The 17,225-nt window shown below is 36.0% G+C and overlaps 1 protein-coding gene across 3 annotated transcripts in view; it reads right to left on the bottom strand.

Moving 5' to 3' along the window:
- NELL2 (neural EGFL like 2) overlaps nt 1-17,225 on the bottom strand; it is a 283,751-nt gene that overhangs the window by 167,874 nt on the left and 98,652 nt on the right. For all 3 annotated transcript variants that reach the window (XM_045830028.1, XM_045830029.1, XM_045830027.1), the window contains exons 11-13: nt 11,543-11,634; nt 8,065-8,167; nt 840-968 (exon numbers count right to left, since the gene is read on the bottom strand). In XM_045830028.1, coding sequence (XP_045685984.1) covers nt 840-968; nt 8,065-8,167; nt 11,543-11,634 — 324 coding nt within the window. The remainder of the gene's footprint in view (nt 1-839; nt 969-8,064; nt 8,168-11,542; nt 11,635-17,225) is intronic.

Genomic DNA, 17,225 nt, shown 5'->3' with positions numbered 1-17,225 from the left:
ACAATAGAAATTGGTTTCCCGGTGGCCAATAAATCACTGTATAACTAAGCAGAGGCTACATGTTTATACTCTGGAGGTTTTCCATCTCCAAGGACTGATGCACCCTCTTGACATTTGGGAAAGGTAAGTCTAAAACCCTCCAAAGGCCAAAATACCACCATATGAGTGTTCTTACTTGCAATACCCACGATTCAAATCTGTGCCTCAGGTAAATTATAGACTACTATGTCTCGTGGACTTCTAGAGTCTTCATGAACAGTCAAAGCCAAGGACTCCCTCAGTGTTTTTGGACTGTTTCCATGAGAGAATAGACTACCATGGGTATTAGTTAAGATTTTAAAAAACAACAACTAGGAAATCATTTACTCCACAGAGCTGTTTATTAAGTACTGTAGAGCGCACCTACTAAGATTACTCACAGTAGCAAACAAAAATAGCAATAGGCACTTTATTTTCCTGTTAATTGATTGCCTTTGTTACACAACATTGTCTGGAAAAATCTGACTACAATTCTAACTGTAAGCCACAGTAACTGTGTCAATATGTGAACTATCTGAAGATCTAATTATGAAAAAAAAAACAAGGCAATTTCACAGTGGGAGTCTTGTTCTAATTCAAGAAACCAGCCATATTAACTTACTAGTCTGACATATAGCAGATAGCTGAAAAAATTTAATTTGAAAGATAATTATTTTTAGCTGATTAATATGCTTCAAATTAAATTCACCGCTTTTAATGGGCCCATCAACTTGACAACCTGGGAAATTAATAAATTTTGCATGCCGTAATCCTAGGAAATGTATACAGCTGAGCTGCACACACATCGTTACAAGGATTACCTTCGCAGTAGGCGTTGTCCTCTCTCAGAGCCCGGAAACCGTCTCGACAGCTACAGACAGCCCTGTCGTTCAGATTCCTGCAGACGGAATTCTCCATGCAGTTATGCCGTTCAGAACAGAAGTCATAACCTACCAGGAAAAAGGAACTTATTAAGGTAAATGAACCATGACAAAGTAAATAAACTTGGTCTACTTAATGTCTTCCTTCGATTTAGAAGCTCTTTTCCCCTAAATGATTTTCAAAATTGATATCTTTATCCAGTGTTTACAGAACCACATGCTATGTATACTAGAAAGTTTTCCTTTATGTGCAAACTCAATTATTTCCTATTTCAATTTTATGTCTTGTTGCTGACTTTATAAATGCTATCTAGTCCCCAGTAACAGCCTTCCAATTATCTGAAACAAAGATTCTTGGAGTCCAAAATGTAGATTGACATTATAGAAGATGATACAGTGAGGAAGCAAGTAATCTGAGAACTAATTGTGGATCATAATTAATAACCATGGGTAACAGAAACCAAGCCAGATAAATGTGCATATTGTGTGTTTAAGAAACAAAACGAGCAGCTCAGCATCCTTTAAAAAATCTGAAACCTGTTTAAAAATGAAAATTATATCACTTCAGTCTAATTTTCTCTGGGAATCTGCAAGGCAAAGTATGTCCACTCAAAAGAAAAAGAAAATTTTTATGAATTACAAAGATTTCATGGATTCCAGACTTTACAAGAGGAAAGAAAAATGGAACATCTTATCAACAGTGACATCAATCATGTGTAATTTCTGAGGATCTTTTTTTCTGTGTGAATCCTTTGTTCAAAGGTCATCTAAGATGCTGAAATAAAAAGCTTGAAGATTAGAATTCATATTTAATGGAAATTACATGATTATACATCATTCAAATAATTTTCAAATTGCCTGATGCATAAGTTATCTCTCTCATTTTTACATTGTTTAATGAATTACCATTTCAGTCTACGTATGAAAGAAATGAGGACTGGAAGAATATATTTCATGTAGCTAGAATAAATGTACCTGCCTATAGCCAAGAAAAGACTTTTACCTGAGAAAATCATGAAGATAGAAGTTCTAAACTGGTTCATCTTATTTGTAGTAAAATTATCATAAAATGCTGCAATTTAATAAAAAAGGGTGGATTAAGCTATACCACAGCCGGCAGGTATATCTGTTACAGCAAAATGGTTGGTGTCCATTTCGATTGGTTGGTGTCCATAGTGATTACCTCGAATATCACCCAGAATTAAAACAACTCCCTAAAGAAGACCAGAAAAATACAGCAGCCCCCCTGTTATCTTGAGGATAGAGGGGCATATGTTCCAAGACCACCAGTGGATGACTGAAACCATGGATAGTGCGAAACCCTGTATATTATGTTTTTTCTTATATATATACAGCTATGATCAAGTTCAATTTAAAAAGTAAGTGTAGTAAGAGATTAACAACAACAGTAATGAAATAGAACAGTTACAATATACACTGTGATAAAAGTTATGTTCATGGTTTGGGGCCATTATGATGTAAAATAGGGGCTACTTGGACACAAGCAATGCAATTACCAGATCAACTGATCTGATAACTAAGGCAGCTAATAAGCAACTAACAGGCAGGTAGTGTGTACAGTACAGATGTGCTGTACAAAGGGCTGAGTCATGTCCCAGGCAGCACAGAGCAGGAGGGATCGAGATTTCATCATGCTACATAGAACAGTGTGCAATTTAAAACTTAGGAATTGTTTATTTCTGGAATTTTCCATTTAATATTTTTGGACAGCTACTGACCACAAGTAACTGAAACCACGGGTAAGGGGGGACTATGGTATATAGTAAATAACAGCATTTAAATCACTTGACAACTTTTCTTGACAAGATTCTTTACAATATAAATTATCATGATTAAAACTAAACTTTAGAAGTAAAAAGCTCATTTTTAAGAGGCAAACATTTTTCTTGCAGTTTTTAAAAATTTCCTTCTTCTTTAAAGAGTTATATTGACTGGCAGGCACTTAGGTTGCTTCCAGCACTTTGCTTTTATAAATTGTGCTGCTATGAACATCGGGGTGCATAGGTTCTTTTGGATTGGTGTTTCAGGGTTTTTAGGATATAATCCCAGCAGGGGAATTGCCAGGTCAAACGGCAGTTCCATTTTTAGTTTTCTGAGGAAATTCCATAGTTTTCCATAGTGTCTGCACCAGTCTGCATTCCCACCAACAGTGTACTGGGTTCCCTTTTCTCTACAACCTCTTCAACACTTGTCATTTGTTGCTTCGTTTATGATGGCCATTCTAACCGGTGTGAAGTGGTATCTATCTCATTGTGGTTTTAATTTGCATCTCTCTAATGGCCAGTGTTGCAGAGCATCTTTTCATATGTCTCTGGGCCCTCTGTATGTCCTCCTTGGACAAGTGCCTGTTCAAGTCTTTTGCCCATTTTTTATTGGGTTATTTATCTTCCTGGGGTGGAGTCATGTGAGTTCTTTATATATTTTGGAGATCAAAGCCTTGTCCGAAGTGCAATGCGGGGGGGAGAGGGGGAAGGGTTTTCAGGAACAACTATAAAGGACACATGGACAAAACCAAGGCAGGGTGAAAGCAGGGGAGTGAGGTGGGGATGACTGGGGTAGATGGGGAGGGGAGGGGGGTAAATGCAGACAACTGTAATTGAAAAAAAAATTTTAAATAAGTAAATAGCTAAATTGAAACCATATTTCTTAAAAAGTGTTCCAGTGCTTTTTTACAATGTCTGAGGGGAAATAATTTTTGCTAAAAAGTCACCTTCATTCTCTATCCCAGTAGCTCAGTACATCATCAACCTAAAATGAAAAAATCACTCCATATTTATTATAAATTAAAACAAAGTTACTAAAAAAAATTGGCCCACTCTTTAAGACACACAGAGAATTAAGAGACCACATTCCAACACAGTACTAAACTTTGTATAATTTCACCTGTAATGCTTCAAACAACTTTTTGAGGGCTGTGACTAAGGACATGTAAAGGTCCTAATGCATTTTTGTATTTGTGTTTTGCATTTGTATTTTGCATTTGTATTTCTCCCATAATTTCATATTTTTTCAAAACTATCTTTCAATTTTTCACTTTGCTGTATTTTCTCTCCTTCTATGTTTCAGACTCTGCCCAGTCTGCACCATCCCTGCCTATGCACACGCCTCCCTACTACAATCCATTTCCTTTCTGCCTATGTAACAGGAGATGAGAGCCCTCATCTCCACACCAAGTACTGTGTGCACACCCACCACGCAGTGCCTAATGGCCGCAAGAATGTTCCAATTATGAAATAACAGTACGATCCCACTTTCACTGTTAGGGTGAGTTAGGAAGTGTTTTAGTTTTTATCAAATGGCTTTTTTTTGTAATCCAGAGACTTGAAAACTAATAATTTCATCGATAAAATTCTAATTAAACAATGACAGCTATTTTGATTTATTCTCTCAACAAGTAAGTTCACTGAATCTATTGGTTGTTTTACTGCTTAGAGATGAAATACCAGGGTCAAAAGGCTAACTACTGACAAGTACAAAATTCAGACTCAATTAAAGTGGGTTGTTTCCAGTCTATAGGGAATAACTTCACACAATCAGAGTATGGGTTGGCAATAAACCATGACTGTATTACCTTAATAGTTGCATTTCTAATTGTGTGCTCAGCTTAGGAACACCTGCATTTATATCTTATCTATACCACTTACTGGTGTGTCATTAACTATGTAAGTTAATTAACTTTCCTAAACCTTCTACTTTTCTCACCTGTTAAATTAAGATAATATCTACCTTTGAAAACATAAGGTTCAAATGAGATCATCTACGTAAAAGCATAATGGTATAGAATTTGTTAATAATTAAAACAATTAGAATAGTACTAATAAGCCACAAACCAAATATGTTGAGATACTTACTACAGAAGAAAATTCAAATAGTAGTTATAGGTGGATGGATCAATAACATAACACAATCTAGACTTTCTTTTATTTTTTCCTTTAGATTTTAACTTCAAGGATAGCAATTTTTCTGTTCCCTTTTGAGTTTTTCAAATGAAGTCTGCATCTTTTATTAAATATAGTTTTATAAAACATTAGTATGCATTTCTGTGTAACTGAGTAAGTAGGATAGGGTGTATATAGAAGATTATGAGGAAGAACAATATACATAAAGGTTATGTGTAATAATCAGGAGGAGGATACACTGATTTTGAGTATTTTCTGGTGTTGCCTACCGGTATCTATTCCTCCTTTTTGGAAAAGTAAGACCAATGTAGTCATACTTTCGATGAACATTCACTCCCTGATGCCAGCCTGTGTGCTTATAGGGAAGTGGACTCTACTGCCCCACAGGACAAGACACTCCACGGGCCTAGAAACAATCATCTCTTCAGGTACGGGCGAATGATCCAGTTCAGTGCTAATAAAGACAAATGAAACTCAACCCTTTGTTCAACTTATAAGAATATTGAACTTTTCTCCTGCCTTTAATTAGATACTTAATTGTATCATGATGATGTGAGCCAAGGAATGCCAGGGGTCTACCTAAGAGCACATGGAGCCTACAGATAAAGCCACCTCAGAGGAAGCGGACTGAGAGATGCATCTATGCAATGGGGCAGGATTTGAAATCCGATTCAAGCTGCTTCCTGGAGCCACCTGTTCCTTCTTTTTTGCTTAAGCCAGTTGGATTAGGTGTTCCATCTCTTGCATCTCAAAGGACACTAACTTATTTAGGCATTGTTTGCAAGGCAGTGGGTAATCCTGATTTTTCCCAACATGTGATCCACATGCAAGGATGAACATTTTTTTAACTTAAATTTTATTTTTTCAATTACAGTTTACATTCAAGACTTTTTGTATTAGTTTCAGGTGTACAGTATAGTGTTTAGAAAATCATATACTTTACAAAGTGTTCTCCCTGATATTTCCAATACCTACCTGGCACCATACATAGTTATTACATATTATTGACTGTATTCCCTAGGCTATACTTTACATCCCTGTGGCTATATTGTAACTACCAATTTGTACTTCTGAATCATTGACTTTTTCACCCAGCCCCCTAAGTCCCCCTCCCCTCTGGCAACCATCAATCTGTTATCTGGTGGATGAACATTTTTTAAAAGTACTAAAAGCAATGGGTTTCTTTTAATGTGTAGAAGAAATACATGAATCTAATAACAAATAATACCATTATTTCATGGATATCATTACTTAGCAATGAAACTAAAGTTAAAAAAATGAGTTGACTAACAGCATATATTAAAAAATTAACCAAGTAATGTTACTAGTAATATACAAATAATAAAAATCCTAAAGGTATAATTGAATAATATAGGAAACCAAGAATCATCCAGAAGTTGGGAGGGAACAATCTGCACTCCCTCAGCCTTCTGCATATTGATGCCCCAATTGCTTATAACCGTATGGTATGATAAAGTGAATGCTAAATTAAAGTGGGTCATCCTGATCTGGCTGGTGTGGCTCAGTGGACTGAGTGCTGGCCATGTGAACCAAAGGGTCACCAGTTCGATTCCCAGTTGAGGGATGGTCTTAAGCCACTGAGCTTTGGAGCTACTTCTGTTATATAGCAAAAGATAACTACTCATATGTGGTCCCACTGACCAGTTTTATCAGCACCACCTGGGAGCTTATTACCAATGCAGATTCTTGAGCTTGACCCCAGACCTATAGGATCATAATCTGCATTTCAACCATCCCTAGGTTATTTGTATGCACCTTTAAGCTTAAAAGGCTCTAGTGTAGCCTACTTTTAGCTGTCCAGTTCCCGAGTGAAGTGACTGAAACAAGGTTCTTGATTCATATCAAATTCCACCCACGCTCTGGGCAAGGCACAGGTCGGGTGCTGTGGGACAGAAACTCAAGTGGCCCTCCTTGTCTATTTGATTACAGCCCCTTTTACTGGTTTTCCTTCATTCCCAAGAGCTACCCTAAAACTCTTCGAAGGGCAAACCAAATCTTAAACCAGTTTGAAATTCCCCAAGAACCTTTCACAGAACTAAGGTTTCAAAACTCATAAATGAGTGGACAGGAGAGGAAGCTAGAAAGAAAAAAACTACACCACCCTGCTAAAAATGGGAGAGGGGTATTTTATGTCTACTTTTTTTATAGATTAAATTAAAAGAAAAAAATAATAGTTTATGTTTTATGTTTTTAAGGTTTCTTAAAACCTTATAAGGTTTCTTTCTTTCTTCTTTTTTTTAAACTGTTTTCTATTTAAGCTTTCCTGCGTATCAGCATAAAGGCCATTATTCAAACAAGTGTTAGTAGCTCATTTGGAGAAGTTTTTTACACAATTTCATAACACAAGTATGAGTACCAACTACCTCCCAGGTGTCATAGTAGGAATGAAGGATACAGAGAGGAATATGAAGACCCAGCCCTGCCTTCAAAGTGAATAGTTCAATGAAGGAAACAGATTCACAAACATTTCATGATAACAGAGGAAGGCACATAATTCCATGATTGGTAGGAACCATAAAAAGTCACATATAATCAATTCTTTAGTTTACTACTTGAATCTATAATAAAATACCAAGTGTAAAAATCATTAGTGATGGGGAATTCTCTCCCTCCTAAGGCATCCCATTACCTTTCTGAATAGCCTAAATTTTACTGTTTTCTTACATTGAACTAAGAATCCAAGTCCCTCCCATTTATTGGTCCTAGGCCATTCATCACAGAAGCAACACAAAACAAGCAAAGCATGTCTGATGGCCTTTCTCTCCTGGGTAGTACAGAAGCCTATGAGTGAAGAGAATGGAAATGATAAGAGAGGGACCTGAAGTAATCAAAATGGAAAGTGTGCTAAGTCAATTATAAGAACCAACTGAAGAGCAATGAAAAGCAAACAAACAAACAAACTAATAAAATAAGTCAGCACTGTTGTGTAAATGTCTTCAGCAGTACCATGTTGACTCAGACCTGAGTACAGAGAAAAGTTCAGCAATCCAGAGCTTGAGACCGGTGTAAGATATCTTGCAGAAATACATGAGAACATCTAGATATTAATTCCATAACTACAATTACTTCATGACTACCTACTGTGTGCCAAATCAGGAACACACGTAGGGAAATACTACTAGTCTTCGGAAATACCTTGCTTATAAAATTTCTCCTTCATCTCAGTTGAAAAAGCCTCCTAAAATGTCTCATACACATAAATCTTCTTTACAAAAAAGTCTTACCTTTACAAACTTTGCAACAGCTCTGAGACAAGGTAATCTGTTGAGACTCCAGACAATCCAAAGCTGGGCAGCCTGAACTCTCAACCAGCTTCATAGTCTGGTCCTGTGAGACAACAGAAAATAAATGCTTCAAACTTCTTAATTAGGACTTACTGCATTTTCAGATTCGGTATCTGAAAAAGCTCTTCCAACATAAAACTAAAAATTTCATCCTGAGAACCTCCTCATAGGCCACAGGCTCGTTAATGACCTTAAATCACAGCTGGAAAGCCTTTAAAATGGACAAGCAGCACTTGAAAAGCACTTTAAAATGGATGCTGCCATCGTGTCTACAATTTGCCAATCATAACAAGTTCTCAGGGTAATCCTGAACAATTCTGTTAGTTTTACAACACATTTGCCACCCAGATGCCAACTTGAGCAAAGATGCAGCTTGAATTAGATCAACAGCTCACTGAAAGAAACAATATACATAAAATTGAGCTTTTTTAAACATTCTCATTTCAAGCTTTTCTAAACTGTTATAAAGAGATTATCACAGGTGAGTCTGGTCCAGAATATTTGGTATCTCCCAACAAAACTGTAAGGGAAATGAGGGTGGGATTCACATCTCTTGTAAATGAATGCCTAGCATATTTTCTGGCATGTATTGGCACTCAAAAAATCTTTCTTAAATGAGTGAATAAATCTATGTAAAATTATTATAGTTCTAGCATTCAAAGTAGATAAAATTCTTTTCATGGAGAAACCAAAATACAAAATACTTTTCTCATGCAGTAACCCTGCCCTCAAAGTAAACATTTGGTTCCTATATTGTCAATCTCTAATCCTTTAAGAAGAGGGTCATTAACTATCTCATATTATGCCTATATACATAAGTAATAAAATGATTATTGGGACTTTCAGTCTTTTATTTAATACTGCTCAATAGCCTAGATTTTTTATCATTTCTATAGGAACTGTTTTCATAGAAGAGATAGCCATTTCAACATCTCCCTCTTCCTGGCTTATGTATGAAAAAGACCTTCTTCAAATTATCATAATCTCTTATCAAGAAAGTGGCAGGACACTTGTATACAGTGGAGTCGAATGCCAGTCTTCTTTTGACTTGATGGCAGTATCCATTTTGATCATCTTATTTCCAGAAGCACCGTGTTTTTCTGTGTTACCATTAAAGCCATATACTCCCTGGACACATTTTCAAGGACACAAAACTGACAATAAAGGAACAAAGAAAGACTGGAATTGACAGCCCAGAAAATGGAAGCATAAGAGAGCTGTCAATTATGTAAATGTGTAAATACAGAAGCTAAGGGGCCTGAGGGAGAGGAAACAATGGAAGTCCTTACTGTCAAGAATTTAGTCAAGAGCTATTGTACAAAAGCTTATGACAACCTGGCGGAGCTGTGCTGTACAATCTTCAGCCACTAGTTCCATACAGCTCTTGAACACTGTAAGTATAAAGTACCAACAAGATTTTAAAGACTTAGTATGACAAAAGAATGTAATATATTTCATCAAAAATGTTATATTTATTGATTACCTGTTAAAATAATATTTTGGTTTTATTGGGTTAAATATAGAGAATTTAGCCCAATAAAAATTATGTTTGTTGTTTGTATATTTCTATTGGACAGCACAGCACCTGAAGGTATAAAACAGCGCCTTTTGTTTGAGTAAATAAAAGCTAACATTTGTTCATTCACCCAATATTTACTAAGCACCCACAGAGTTGTCTACAGGGACTTCTCACTAAACCAATTTAAAATTAAAGCATTTTATAGCTATTTTAAAATCAAACAGGCAGCTATCCAGTGCATTTCCAAACCACAACAGTCAGTGTGATGGAACACACTGGTCAGATGAAGAGAACTCACACACGCAAACACACACACATTAGGCAGCGAAACATCAAATGCCCTCCAGAGTTTAAAATTTAGAGCTGATATCTCAAAGTTAGAGTTTACCAGTAGAAAGCAGCTGACACAAGTTTCCCACTTTCCTTGAGTAACTTTTCTCTGATTCCATTTTTCTCAGTTTGGAGTCTCTAGATCTCCCTCCTACGTCTCCCAATCTTTTAATCAATAATAGGACCTACTCTACTCAAAACAGCACCAGCATAGGAATGCTGCTCGAGAAACATCCACCTTAAAATCCAGTTCAGCAACTCACATTAATAATGCTCTTGTGCCTCAGCTCCCTTATTTTTAGGATAGTAACCTACATCATGGGCGACCAGGTTTAAACCCAGAGGAGCAGATAGGACATTTTATAATGAGCATCAAGAAATCAGAGCTTTCATTTTTAGAAATCAAATCTGTCACAGTTTTGCCTCATTATGTCTGCTTTTTGCTTATCCCCAATGTCTTCCAATGTAAGGTACATGAACTATGTAGTTGGTTTTTTTCACATTCAATTATCTTGGCAAAATTGTTAGGATTTTCCTTTCCCCAACACTTGGTACTCATATAAATGCTCAGTTTATTGGTGGTGCCAACATGATACATTGCTTACCTGAATTTTCCAAATAATCTATACATACTAAATCATCCCCCAAATCTACATATGAGATGAATTTAAAGAAGAAAATTAAAAATCAAGTGGAAATGGAACCCTAAAGCAGAACCTTTATATGTAGACAGCTTCCCATGTGGCTTGAAATATAACATTATATTTTATAAAAGGCAAATATGAGAAGTGTTATGAAACATATTTAGTTTTTCAATTAGCAGATTAAGAAGCAGAGTTAAAAAGAATCACATTTGCTTCAGAAACATACTTCAAGAGACCATGGCAATAAATTTAAAATGCATTCTCCATCAGATCATGTAAGATATCCCTCCCAGAAGGATTAAGATTAATATCACTCTCGTCACCATCCAGCAACTGATTTTTATGAAAGTTTTGTTTTGTTTTTAATTGGACTGAGTGATGTTTCTCAGATGGGTCAAAACCATGAGTGACAACAGGCTATCCCTACCTACTTTTTCTTCCAAATAGAATAGAAGGAGCTGATTTAAACTGGGAAAAGATAACTTCATAAAAACTTTAATTTGACAAAAGAGCATTTTTATTTATTGGTAAAATTATTTTACAACCATTAATTTACATGGTTGTAAAATAATGGGAATTTCCATATATTTGAACTATAATTAATATCTTAAATTGTCTCTTAGATGCTTTAAAAGTATTGCAAGAGTGAGGTTTTTTTTTAAGATTTTATTTATTTATTTCTAGAGAGGGAAGGGAGGGAGAAAGAGAGAGAGAGAGAAACATCAGTGTGGGGTTGCTGGGGGTCATGGCCTGCAACCCAGGCATGTACCCTGACTGGGAATCGAACCTGCAATGCTTTGGTTCATAGCCCAAGCTCAATCCACTGAGCTACGCCAGCCAGGGCTGCAAGGGTGAGGTTTTAAAGAAACATTTACTGTGTTTGCATAACTGGAAGAATTTCGAAAAGCTCATGAAGTTTCCTTACCTTGCACTCATAGAGAACACATACTCCAGAAGATGAATAGACTGTATTTCTTTCTCCTTCAAAGTAGGTTCGTCCTTGAAACTGGCATATTGCTTTGGAATAAAAAAAATACATTTACATTTATTTTTGATTTTTCATTAGAAAGAATAGCTTAGAAATGTTCAGATTACTCTGCCACAGTATTTCAATGTTCTCCTGCCTTTTCATGGTGTTTGAATACCTATACACCAAAATTCAATCTAACATAGAAGACACATGCAGGCTCAAGTTATTATCACACCCTTTGAGTTCAGAAGGTAAAACAAGGTACAGAGAGGATAAGGGACAATGGCAAGTCAGAGTTAGACTCTGAAAAAGAAGTGTCGATAAGCAGTCTCTTACCCAGTTATTTGCCTGCTAAATGATGTCCCATGAAGGGAATATTAAGCATGTGCTTAGGGCAGCTCCAAATCAGGGTGATAAGACAAGTTCATTTTATATATACCATTACAGAATTATAAAACAAAAAATTGAAGTAAGCCAGGCAGTGAAAGACAAATACCGTATGATCTCATCTATAAGTGGAACCCAATCGACAAAGCAAACAAGCAAGCAAAGTATAGCCAGAGACACCAAAATAAAGAACAAACTGACAGTAACCAGAGGGGAGTGGGGAGTGGATAATGGGGGGAAAGGGAAAGGGTTGGCAAGGAACATGTGTAAAGGGCACATGGACAAAGTCAAAGTGGGGTAGGATTGAGGGTGGGAGGTAGGGATGGCTGGGGTGGGGAAAATGGAGACAACAGTACTGGAACAACAATAAAATTTTGAAAAATAATAATAAAAAGAAGCTATATTAATTTCAGCACATACATGTAAAAATGAAGCTATATTAATTTCAACACATACATGTAAATGTTCTGTTTTATGAGTTAGTATTATTTTATTTATAAGTTCATGTGGGTGTGGGCACTCTATTTAGGATGTTGAAATGTCTTAATGTGGGCCTGCCTTGCTTCCATCACAATTTAAAACAGAATTTCAGATTCGATGGGGAAAAAGTTTTAATTAGTGAAAATGTATAGAAAGTATCAAATGACTTTATGAGATCTTTCAAAATGTTTACCTACAATGCACACAAACATTTAGCCAATGGAAACTGCTCATTTTGAAATGAATGCTTCACACTACCCATGTTTACTCATCACCTACCAGAGACAGATTTAGCGTGAATCTAATGAACCTTAACCTTCCATATGAGTCTCTGGCTGAGACCTCCTTCTAAGACTCCAAACCAACTTGGTTTTCATAATTTTGCATCATTTTCCTTTGAAAGTGCACTCAGCACTGTAGATGCTTTGAAGCCCCATAACACCTGTTTCACCTCAAGCTAATACTTCCGAAGAGCAGCAGAGAAAAGACTCAAATTGTTTGTTAGCACTACTTACAAAATTCAATTTTCTATTTTAAACATGTGAATTTTACAAAGTTGATGTGTATATTTCCCTTTAATTTCACTGTAAGAATAGAAGAAAGGCTTTTTATCTTCAGAATTTATATATTTATATTACCTTTAAAGTATCAAGTTACATAGAATAATTTTTAATAGACATACTTTTATTAATAGTAAATATAGATATGATTGTACAAAACTTTGTATTTCAAATGTAGCTCAATGTTCACCTTTGCTGAAAAATGAACTGATTATTTAAAAACTGTACATTTACATAATGGGAAGCATGCATATTTTTAAAATGTCACCCTGTAACTGATCTCCTTACTCAGCTTTTATTAATAATTTCCCTGCACAATATATATCACTGGCAAATTTATGTTCAAGTATTGGAGCATGCTGGAAAAGAATACAACTCACTTGCATAAATTTCACTACTTAAAACTGGCTGAAGCTTGCTCACTCATGAATATTCAAAATAAAACTACAAATTTGTCAGCTGCATACTATCTGTCATACTATGAATAAATAGCATGTGCATTTACTTAATGAACCTGGCTGATTATAAAATATATCTCTCCAATACATATTTTTGAAGTATTTTTTTCTCTTATGAGATTCAGTAACCTCAAAATACCATGATCTGGCATGTTGTGTGTTCAATTATACTTATTAAGTACCACATTTTATAAAATAATGAGAATAAATAAAGCTCTCTTACTCCTATTAAACACCTGCGATTCAAACATTTCTAAGACTATTATATATATAACTTGATAACTGCAGCCTACTTTAAGTCCATGTTGAAGAAAAAAAACTGATGTTCCAAGCCTTTCTTAAAACAGAAGGGAAAGGAAACACTTTAAAAAACACAAGGGTAAGTTCTCCTTATACAATGTCTTATGATAATTTAATATTCATGCACAGCAGATGGACTGCCTGTTCTAAACTCTTAATTTAAGAGATTCAAATAGGCAACTTGTGGGACGATAGGGCACCAAATGGAGCTTGGCGGAGGGAGGAAGCACAGAAACAAATGAGGTCACAACTGCTTCATTTCCTTTCAAGCAATGAGCACAAACAGGGTGAACTTAGCTTAGGGAGAACCCAAAGTAAGCAATTCTCATCTTGAATTCAGAAAATCCATAATCATTCCTAAAAATACTACAAGGAATCCTGAAAATACCATTGTGACAGCTCTGGGACTTAAGAGTAGGTTGAAGGGGTAAAAAACATTTACTTATTAATATGTACTGAGCTCCCATATGTTAGTAGTCTCCTAGGTTCCAGGATTCAATGATTTATCAATTAAGAAAAGTACATTTTATGTACTTTACTGTATTTATGTATGTTATACTTTGATTTTTAAAAATGAAAATAAATGTAGATTCTTATGTTCAAGGGAAGTAATAGCAACAATAACAGTGTAATAGAAAAAAAGATAAATGAGCCACAATTCGTGCCCTCTCTATGAAGTAGGACAGACAGGCTCATACACAGCTAACTACAATAAAAGCCAAACTGAAGTGTTATAATTGAGAAACTTTTAAGTTATATGTCAGCACAGGAGACTGTGCGGTGAACTGCTAAGAGGGGGACAACCAGATCAAGGCTAAGGAAGCAAACCAGGCCTCGTGAAGGACCCAGACTCTGGCAAACCTGAGGTCATCATCACTGTAGACTAAGCAGCAAGGAAAGGAAATGGTTTTACCAGAGCCCAGTATGAGCCAGTTATGAAGGAGAGAGAGGCTGCCTAGTGAGAGTGCAATCGTGAGACACACAGCTACTGCCAGAAACACAGGCTGGTGCAGCGAAGGTGCAGGGAAGAAACATGGCCAACTCCCTCCTCCTGCCTTGCAATTTCCTGCCAGTCCTCCCGTTGGCAAACCCTACCCAATGCCAGCTGGCGAGGAGGCCAGGTTGATACAGTCTGCAGAAGTCTGGCTCCTGAGGCACAGAGGAAGGAGGAAAAGGAAAGAAAATGGACCTGGGAGTGAGGGGTACCCAGAAAGAATAACCAGCATCCCTCACAGGTGGCTATCATATTAACTCACTTTAAACCATGAAGAGGTCTAGTTTACAAGGGTAGGTTGCTTTGAAGGGCATGAGGCAGTGGAACACAGAATAAAATTTTAAGGGAAAAAATAGAGACAGATACAAAATGCAGATCCACTTTAAGGAAAAATCCAGATAGCTTATCGATAGCTTAACACTGCTGATGAGGTATAAGAAACAAAGCCATGGAGATGGTGATGATGATGATGACAAATCACTGTGGCTACCACAATGACCACAAGAAAGTCTCTAGAATTCCCTAACTGAAATGTACCTGCCTGCCTACCTTTTTTTCATGGAGTATAAAGTAAAAGAAATCACTTCCCCAACCAAACAACAAAGAAATAATCACTTTGCTATATTGATTTCTTCTTTAATTTAATTGCACTCACATGGGCATGATCAAAGACTTCATCGCTTGCCTACTTCTCACGCCTGTGTGTTTGCACATGTGCATGCACACAGCACTGAGCTGAGACCCAGTTCTGGATGCCCCAGAATCCATTTAAAACCATTTACCAGCTTAAAGCGGAATTCTATCAACTAGGCTACATTCTTAAACATTTATGTTTAAATTATTTATTGAATATACTTCATTTATATATTACATATGCATTTTAAAATATGAAATTTCTAAGGAAATAGATATTAATGCATTTAGGCTTATCACTTTGCAGACAAAAAGCTAGACCCCCACGAAATCAGACTAACCCATAGCACTATATCTATTCTTAAATGATTATTATTAATCAATGTTAAATGCATATTTACTGTGACTGTAGCGTATGCTTTTGTATCATTCACATCACAGTCTAACTGAATTATGTCACCCAGACTGGTCCACTGCACAGACTCTTTAGTCATTGGTGGGGACATAATTAGAACTTGGGAAAATTCAATAGGATGATATAACAATTGGTACATACATTTTACTAGGGCTATATTAAACATCACTAATTACATAGTTACTAGGACCATAATTTTTAAAAGATTTTATTTATTCATTTTTAGAGAGAGGAGAAGAGAAGGAGAGAAATATCAATGTGTGGTTGCCTCTCATGTGCCCCGTACTCTGGGGACCTGGCCTGCAACCCAGGCATGTGCCCTGACTGGGAATTGAACTGGCAGCCCTTTGGTTCACAGCCTGTGCTCAATCCACTGAACTACACCATCCAGGGCTAGCACCATAAGTAAGAGAGACTTTGAAAAATCAAGTAATGTAAATTATTTTCTCTTCATTCCCCCCCCCATTTTAACAATTAAGAAGAATTAGAAAGATGGGATATATACAGTAAAAGTACAAATTTGAAAGTCATCAGCTGTAACAATAAGTGAAAAGTAGTTTATAGCACAAATTGAGAAACAGGTAAGTGAGAGAAGGAAATAAACTCTAAAAGTACTAAATTATACATTAAAATTCTGATTTACTGGTCACTAATGCAGAAAGAGAAAATGCAGATCCCTTTAATGAAATTTCAATAAACTTCTACAAACCTTTGTAGAATGAATTATGCAAATCCATAGAAAAATATTTTCAAACACACAAGCAAAAGAACATCATATCATATTTCACTTCAAAACATTCCCTTATTACATATTTAGCTTTTCCTTTTTATCACTGATTGAAAAACCATGGGTCTATTTTAAACTTCCCAATTGGTATCAACACCTCTAAAAATGATCCAACAAAAAATTAAGTTACCTATACTAAGAAGAAAACCAGTATAACTCACATAGGTACAAAATGGGATTTATGGCTTCTTTGAAATTTTGTTCAAAAACACCAGGTTATCAGTGATCTTTAGATTGTTTAAGCCATCTGTTAAGGACAGAGTTGTATTTAGTAAGCTTTTATATGATGTTCTTTGAAAGCTCAATTTCCTCTGGGAGGGCTTTTAGAGATCCCACGTACAACAGCAATTATTTCACGCTGAGCCAACATGATCTTTGTTAGTGAGATACAAATCAAAGCTGCTGGATGAAAACATATCTCATTAACTATAATTATTTTTATTTAAGCTTTTAAAAATGTACAATAAATGCATTCATGAAGCAGGCTAAAATTCTGTGGAGTCAAACAAAACAAAATTTCTGCAAGTGCTTCAAAATTACTGAAAGACTGCAGCGCACAATCCTTTTTGTAATCTGGACCCACTTGGAATCAGTTCTTAACAATATGGTTGCACTAAACCGCCT

This window comes from Phyllostomus hastatus, unplaced genomic scaffold, assembly GCF_019186645.2.
Source record: "Phyllostomus hastatus isolate PE091 unplaced genomic scaffold, TTU_PhHast_1.1 phas_scaffold_93, whole genome shotgun sequence".
Taxonomy (NCBI): Eukaryota; Metazoa; Chordata; class Mammalia; order Chiroptera; family Phyllostomidae; genus Phyllostomus; species Phyllostomus hastatus.
This window is presented reverse-complemented; position numbering and strand designations above follow the sequence as displayed.